This window comes from Sciurus carolinensis, chromosome 9 (genome assembly GCF_902686445.1).
Source record: "Sciurus carolinensis chromosome 9, mSciCar1.2, whole genome shotgun sequence".
Classification (NCBI taxonomy): domain Eukaryota; kingdom Metazoa; phylum Chordata; class Mammalia; order Rodentia; family Sciuridae; genus Sciurus; species Sciurus carolinensis.
This window is the reverse complement of record NC_062221.1, coordinates 8,561,595-8,570,007: the sequence shown is the minus strand read 5'-3', so window position 1 is coordinate 8,570,007 and position 8,413 is coordinate 8,561,595. Positions and strand designations below refer to the sequence as shown.

The 8,413-nt window shown below is 49.0% G+C and overlaps 1 protein-coding gene across 1 annotated transcript in view; it reads left to right on the top strand.

Moving 5' to 3' along the window:
- The first annotated feature begins 234 nt into the window (after nt 1-234).
- Gyg1 (glycogenin 1) overlaps nt 235-8,413 on the top strand; it is a 31,914-nt gene continuing 23,735 nt past the window's right edge. The window contains exons 1-4 of the mRNA XM_047564347.1: nt 235-531; nt 2,856-2,991; nt 4,532-4,706; nt 4,950-5,112. Coding sequence (XP_047420303.1) covers nt 525-531; nt 2,856-2,991; nt 4,532-4,706; nt 4,950-5,112 — 481 coding nt within the window. The 5' untranslated portion in view covers nt 235-524. The remainder of the gene's footprint in view (nt 532-2,855; nt 2,992-4,531; nt 4,707-4,949; nt 5,113-8,413) is intronic.

Here is an 8,413-nt window from a genome sequence, read left to right as displayed (position 1 = left end):
CTAGGTTTAAAAAACAAAAACAAACAAAAAAAAACTGGAATTGAACTTGATGTTTAATTTAAGCAGTGCGAACGAACGATTATAACCAGAGTGATCTGAGGCTTGCTTGTTTTTCAAGATTCCCCAACTTTTAGCTTCTTGGGGAGTCAGGGCTGAACGCCACCCTCTGCTCCACCCAGTCCCACTTCAACTCGCAGCCTGCGGAGGACAGGGAGGCACGCAGTCCCAGGGGGCGCCCCGCGGGAGCAGGGCCGGGGGCACCAGGGAACTGGGTCGGGAGCCCAGCCGCCGGGAGAGGAGCCGGGACCGGGTCCCGCAGTGCGCAGGCCGCCGCCCCCGGGGCCGCGCAGCTGGAGGATGCGGCCGGCAGCCGGGAGCGTGCGCGCCCACGTGACGGCCGCTATAAGAGTGCTCGGGGCGGACGCTCGGCTCCCGCCGCGCCTCCTCGCTGGCCGCGCTCCCTCCCGGCGCCGGCTGCTCCGACCCCGACCTGCGGCTGCCGCGGCTGCAGCCCGGACTGCACCATGACAGGTACGCGCCGCGCCGCGGACGCCGCCCCGGCCCCGGCCCCCGCCCGGCGCGGGAGTTCCCCGCGGGACCCGAGCGCTCGAAGTTGCGGCGGGCGGCGCGGAGGGGCTGCTGCCTGCGTCACGGCCGCCCGCGCCCCGGCGCGGAGTGGGGGGCGGCCGGGCGGCGCGGGCCTCTGCGGAGCCGCCTTCGCCGTGTGCTCGCCCTGCTCCTGCGCCTGGCGGGGCCGAGCGCCGTGGGGAGCCGGGCGGGATCCGGGGAGCCGCCCCGGCCTCGCGCAGGCAGGCACCCCGGGCAGGGGCGGCGGCGCGGCGGGGACACCCGCGGCCTCGGCCGGCTCCTGGGCCGCCCGGCGCGGCCCTGGCCGCCACGCTGAGCCTATTTTTAGGCCTATGGGGCCGGGTTTCGGGGAGCTGGGAGCCGGACTAGCGTCCCCGGGGGCGGGCCTCGGCCCCACTTGTTGCGCCGGGAGGGTCTGCCCGCAGGACCGGGAAGCTCGGGGCTGACTGGTCCTTCCGCGTCGTTGAGACCAGTAGCTGGGGTCATTGCAGCAATTGAACTGCCGAAAGATTGCAGGTGTCACCCAGAGTTGGCTGTCTTTGGAAGGTTAACGCCTACCCAGCTGTCTTTGCTCTTTCCTGTTCCTTTACAGTGTTTGCTGGTCTGTCGTTCAGCCTATGTTCCTAAGGATTTGGCCTCTCCCTTATTTAATCTTGGACATCATCCATGTCCTTGCTTCCCGAAATCCTTGAGTTCTACTCAGAGTGAGTTTTTTCTCCAGGATCTCCTGGAATCTGCATTAAAGCATAGTTTAGTTTGCCCAGATTAAGTACCTTTGTACAGAATAACTTGGAAAAGTTACAGTCTGGTGTTGGGTCGACGATAATAGACGCAGGTTCAGGCAGAGGTTGATCCCGCACTTGTCAGGAGACAAGTGTCACTGATTTGGGCTTTCTTGGAGTGTGACTGACTGGGGTTGGGGAACACCAGTTAGTCAGATCACCACTTAGGAGTGGCCTGCCCTGCAAGAGGGCCATCAGTATTTTTGAAGTGGTCCCTACCTGGGGATGCACTGGCCCACTGCACAGCCCACAGCTTCCTCTTACTTCCTCATGGAATTTCCACTACTTCCAGCCTCCACGTTGGAAAATGGGCAAGGGACAATGAGGAAACCTAAGACAGGAGAGTGACTTCATGACAAAATGTCCTAACTCCCTGATTGGGCAACAGTGCCCCCAAGTGACCCCAGCCAGAGTTTGATCCTAAGTGTCCTATGCATTTGGATGCCCACCAACCTGTTGGTGTTCAAATCCCCTCGGAGATGACGCCTTCAAGGTTGGAGGGTGAGGATTATTCAGTCGGAAAAATAACCCATGTGTTTGCCTTCTGTTCTCACAAGTGATTATTGGAGATTAGTGTCTGTCTGTCTGTTTTGGGGATGTAGGAGACAGGGCAGGGGGTACTGTTGCTTCTACAAAGAGGAGGAACAGGTTTCCTGGAACTTGTGAGGTGGTCTCTAAATCATTTAACAGTGACTGGTGCCTAGATAGCAGCATCAAGGAGCAACGGTGCTATTTGAGCAGAGACTCAAAGTGACTCTACAGAGGTGGTGGGGCAAGGGAGCTTTTGCTTCAGGTAGAGGAAGGAGTAAGTGTAAAAAGCCTGAGGCTTAAACACACACCAGCATGAAGGATGTGACCTCTGCTTTCAGACGGTCTCAGTTGAGGTTGACAGTTTCATTGTTGTTTATTGAAAATATTGTGTACCTCACCCTGGAGAAGAAAGGGAAAGATGGTCTTACCGGTCTCCTCCTTACCACTTGCTTAAAGTTCACTCCCTGGTGTTAAGCTATTGTTCCATCATCTGGTCTGAGAGTTCAGCATGTCTGGATCTCATTTGTACAGCTCATCCATCCTTGTGAAGGTTGTCAGCCATTCCTCCTAAACTCTAGTCTTGAACCATTCCCTTTTCTTTTTGCAATGCTGGGGATTGAATCTAGGATGCTCTACCATTGAGCCACATCCACAGCCCCTTTTCTTTTGAGATGGGGTTGTGCTAAATTGCCCAGTCTGGCCTTGAACTTGCAGTCCTCCCGCCTCAGCCTCCCAAGTAGCTGGGATTGCAGGTGGGCACCACCATGCCCTGCATGAACCATTCTTGAAGTGACTACCTGGGTTCCCTCTCAGAGATCCAGCTGCTTTACTGATAGAGCAAGGTGACCTCTGAGAAGCTGATTTTGCTGAATTATTGTTTGAAAAGGGTCCTGGGGCAAGACCCTTTCCAGGTAAGATATTGTAACCAGTGTGTCTTCTTTTCTTTGTATTAAGATCAGGCCTTTGTGACACTTACCACAAATGATGCCTATGCCAAAGGTGCCCTGGTCCTGGGCTCATCTCTGAAACAGCACAGGACCACCAGGAGGCTGGTTGTGCTTGCCACTCCACAGGTCTCAGACCCCATGAGGTGAGGACTCGCTCCATCCAGGTGTTCGTGTTCTCTGCTTAAACGCACCATTAGGTGGTCACAGTTCACCTACTCTCCTGTCCCTTAGTACAGCAGGGCTATATCGTGTCCTGCTTCAAACCAGGGAAACCCTCCAGTGAGTTTGAACAAAAAGTAACAGTTTTCTCTTTGCTAGTTGACATTCGTAACCTAAAGATGTTTATTTGCAATATAATACACCAGAATCTTTATCAGAGAGCTGTCTGAACTAAGGAGTTTGCTGGGGAGCACCCTGAGTAGCACATGCTACTCTGTTAGTTTACTTTGATTTGTTGGAATTAAATTTGGGGGCATCTGAATGAACTACCTGATTCCTGATTCTAACTTTAAATGTGTCTGGGCACACTAGCAGCTTCCTGGGGTGCTCAGTTTGCAGTCTCCCAGACCTCCTAGAAATTGAACCCCCGCACCTTTTTTTAAAATGTAAGCATAGGCCAAGGGCCTCTGAGAAGTAGGCATTGTGTGTACATACACACATCCTTCCCATGAATGGCCTTGCCCCTAAGGCCAAACAGCTGGTTTCTAATGTGCAGTCCGTAAGTGAGGTGTGTGCAGGAATCCAGATCTCAGCTCAGATCCCCACCACCCCTGATCCACTGTGGTTCAGTGGTGCCCTGAGCAGTTCTTATCAATATCGTTTATTGCATACACTAGAGCATATTTTTGTACAGCATTGGAGACAGAATACACTGCCAGCTTGTCTCTTTATATCTCACTTTGTTACAAACTTTCAGTGAAGGTGTTTGTGACATACCTTTTTTCCCTAGTGCTGAGTTCAGTGTCTTACCTAAGTCCACCCCACTAACCAACCTCAGGAGCTTTCTAAAATAAAGATTTAGTTAATTCTGGCTGTGGAGTAGTGTTGTACCTCACAGACCAAACTGAGTCTCTCATTACGCCTAAATAGAGTGCTAAGCACATGATACATGTAGGTTATATTGTATTCACAAAGACGGCAACCTAATAGCTAAGCCCTGTAACTTCTTTTTGGAACACAGGGCTTCAGGCAATTCTTAGTCAATTGCTTTAGCAAAAGTGACTACTTAGAGACTTCATTATGCATATTATATGCACATTACTCAGCATCATTTGTAAAAATATGCAATAGTGAGAATCAATCCTAATAAGATAGTGTCAAATACATAGGCTGTTACAAAGATATACTCTTACCAAATGTCAATTACATTTTTAGAAACCATTTCCACAACTTGCCTTGTATTGAATAATACAATAAAAATTTCAATATATAATAATAATGTCTTACGACAAGTACTTCATCCTCCCCACAAAGAGTTCTTTTGACTTTACAAAGTTAAGTTCTTGTGCAACTGAACACAATTTGTTCTGAAGTGACATCAGGACAGCTGTGAGGGGGTGTACTATAGCAAAGCAACAGATTGTTCTGGTGATTGACAGGGCAGTGAGGCAACAGTCTTATATTAGAATGGTCACTTGTTGTGAAAAGACTCCGAGTGCTGTTTTCTGGAATTTGTTTTGACAGAAGAGCTTTAGAGACAATCTTTGACGAAGTCATCATGGTGGATGTCTTGGACAGCGGCGACTCTGCTCATCTGACCTTAATGAGGAGACCCGAGTTGGGTGTCACGCTGACGAAGCTTCACTGCTGGTCACTGACACAGTACTCAAAATGCGTGTTTATGGACGCAGATACTCTGGTGAGTATGGCTTTGGAGGCTGAAAAGGTGGAGACCTGTAGGCATTTGAGGAATGCTGCGAGGACTTGACAGTGGAGTTCAGATAAAACCCCTATCGTGGAAAGTGTCGAGTGAGGAGGGAGAGTGGTCCCTCCCAGCTGCCCGACAGCTGTCGTCATCTTTTGTCTTGGGTGACATGGGGAGAACTTCAGAGGAGTGTGCTGCCGGAAGCATTTCTGTAATGCCTTTCTCCCCTTGAATCAGGTCCTAACAAATATCGATGACCTTTTTGAGAGGGAAGAATTATCCGCAGCCCCAGATCCCGGATGGCCTGACTGTTTCAACTCCGGAGTCTTTGTCTACCAGCCCTCCATGGAGACGTATAACCAGCTGTTGCACCTTGCTTCTGAGCAGGGTAGTTTCGATGGTACGTATCTGCATCTTGTCTGACAAGTATCAGTAACTTCTTGGGGCTGTTCTTCTCAGAGGTAGAGTTGTTGCTGTTTCTTATGCCTGTAAGATACGTGAGATGTGGCAAGCATTTAAACTTGTGTTCTTTTGCAGTAAATACTGTCGCGTGTCAGTTTACATACATCTTTTTTTTCTATAGATGCATAAGATTAACCTAAATTAAGACAGTTTTGTAGGCTCGCCTTTAAATGACCTTTTGGGTCTAAATTAGAGTAAGATGAATGAATGTACAATGGTAATTCAAAAGTAAGACTGATGAATAAAAACTTCTGTCTTTAGGGCTGGAGATGTAGCTCAAAGATAGAGTGCTTGACTAGTATGCATAGGGCCCTGGGTTTGATCCCCAGCACTGCAGAGACAAAAACAAAAATAACTACTGTCTTTAAACCTGAGTGAACTTTTAGCTCAAGAGCGTTTGACAGCCATTGCTAACATGACAACCAAGTATTGTCTCCATGGAAACTTGAGAAATAAACCTGGTAATTTGGCTGTCATTCTCTTGGAAGGCCTTAAACACCAAGACAGAAAGTTCGTGGGAAAAATCTTTGTTTCCACACTCTCATTTTCTTTCAGGCTACATATCAGATCAGGTGGTCCCTGCAAGGCTGAGGAGTATGCCCTTGACAGAGTTGGCTAGCACTTTCTCCTATGGGTAGCCTCCGTGTAGGCAAAGGGCCGACTCCGTGATACACGACCACACCCTCTTCGGAGAACTTACTTTTCCTTTTGTGGTGCTGGGGACTGAACCCAGGGCCTTAACTTGCTAGGCAAGTGCTCTCTCACTGGAGAATCTTAATCAAGTGAATTAGCAGGCATGCTTCCATTTCAGGCCCATCCCTGAAAGAATAAGCCCGTTTTTAAAGATGACAACAGCAGAAGGCAAAACCAGTAGTTAACCTGCAATGGCAGTTCTTTTTAAAATGATTCCTCAGAGTTCTTTTGCCCTATATAGACAAGAGGAAGGACATGCTCCAAGAAGCCCTCCCGGCAGTGGTTCCCTGATGCATGACACTGTGGCAGACCACAGGCGGGGAGGGCGGGCCAGGCCAGAGGCCTGAGCACTGCAGAGACACCTGCAGCCCTTCCCTCCAGAGCAGGCCTCAGGCTTGAGGCCAGTAGATCTTTCCGAACAGGCAGGATCAACCTTTCTCGCTTGACGTCAGATTCAGCCCTGGGTGCTGCCTTCAGATTCATTTCTATTAACTAGTTAATAAAGTTAAAAATCAATATTAATTTTTTTAAATTTGGAAGATTAAAGGTTGTTTAGATTGCTAAAATTAAGATTTTGAAACTTAAAACATTTCAAGTTATACATAAAATTGAGATTGGGTCTTTTGCTCTTGCCATTCATAGAAATTGGATTCTGTGTATTCACTCCACTGAGGATTTGGGATTTACTATTATTTGAAATCTCACTGAGAAGAAGGAAGTTTAAGTTTCAGTCTTGTTTCACTATTTGGCTAGTTTACATCCTAAGCTAGCTGTCTCCAACGAGAAGCAGTTCCACCCACCAAGGGACATTTTGCAGTGTCTGGAGACATGTTTTATCGTCTCAGTTAGGGGAGAGGGTAGGTGTGCTGCTGGCATCTGTAAGTAGGAGCCACAGATGCTGCTAAACATCCTACGGTGTCTGGGACAGCCCACCACATCAGTAGTGCTGAGGTTAAGAAACTGTTCTATGGCACATGCCTGTACTCTCAGTGACTCAGGAGGATCACAAGTTTGAGGCCAGCCTTAGTAACTTAGCAAGACACTGTCTCCAACAACAACCACAAAAAAAATTAAAGTTGGTGTAACTTAGTGCTGAAGCTCCCCTAGGGTTAAATCCCTAGTACCCCACCAAAAAGAAACTCTGCTTCAAGCTAAGACATTGCATGTTCTAAAACAGAGCAGGTGTACATGGACCACAATGAATGGCAGCATCTAAGATGTGTAGTCTTCTCCAAGCAACCTTAAATAAGAAGATAATGTGTTCATCACGGCCAGGAATGAAACTGCCTTGAACTTCACAGACCGACTGTTACATCCTACTCTTGACCTTTTCTACAAGGAATGAAAGCTGTATTAGCGTTCAGGTGCAGAACATGCATTCCTTGTTTCTGCTGCTGACGCCTGAAAGGAAGAGCAGAGCCTTTTAGCAGAAGTGCACGTTGGGCTTGGCCTTCTGTTCCGAGCGTGGCTTTCTTCACCTCCTGCCTCTAATTGAAGGAAGGAAGTGGAATCCTGACAGAGATCCAGAAAGTCAGTCACATTCTAAAATAGATCTGTGGCCGGCCAACTGCCTGAAATCCACATGATTTTAACCGTGTGCAGAGAACCAGCTTGAACGCTGGGCGAGTGTTACATGCTGTTGGGAGATAAGAGCTCAGAGACCCCACAGCTGTGTGCCACAGTGCGTTCTCCAGGGTGCACTGTGAGAATATGAGGCTGGCTGACTGCCAAAGCCCTCTCCCGGCCCGGGGACTGTGTGCTGGAGGCGGGAAGCCCTGGAGGGGCTGGTGTGGAGCAGAGGGCTCCGCTTCCTGCTTTTTCACCAGAACCTGACACCTCCGTGGGCCTCTGCACCCTGCTGCCCATTTCATTATTCAGCAGGGTTTCCAGGCTGGCCTTCCTCTGAGGCACTCCATTCCCTGCCTGCTTGAGGCGAAGGACTGAATTTTCTCTCTTAGTAGAAACGCTTTAATTGAAAGAGTGAAACAGTCAGGTACGCAGATGAGAAATGGTCTCAGCGTGTTTGAATTCAACACAAGAATAAACTACCCGCTCTTAAATGAAAGGTTGTTTATGCTTGAAGTGCGTGTTGGGGGCTTTCCTTAGCGCCGGAAGCTCCTCCTGTCTGGGAGCCTGCCCTGGGCTGACGGGGTTTACCATTACCTGTCAGACCTGGAGGTTGGTGGGGCTAGTGAGTGATAGCAATGAAATATTTGTTTATGAACAACATTCTTTTTTTCTTAGCACCGGGGATTGAACTCGGGTGCTTGACTACTGAGCCACGTCCCCAGCCCTCTTCTGTATTTTATTTAGAGACAGGGTCTCACTGAGTTGCTTAGTGCCTCGCTTTTGCTGAGGCTGGCTTTGAACTTGCGATCCGCCTGCTTCAGCCTCCCGAGCTGCTGGGATTACAGGCCTGCGCCATTGCGCCTGATGTGAACAACCTTCTTGTCTGATGGCGGTAACCATGCTTGCTCTGCCTTGAGTTTTCAATACATTATATTTTGTAAAAATCATAAATATAAAAATATTTTTATTTTAAAATT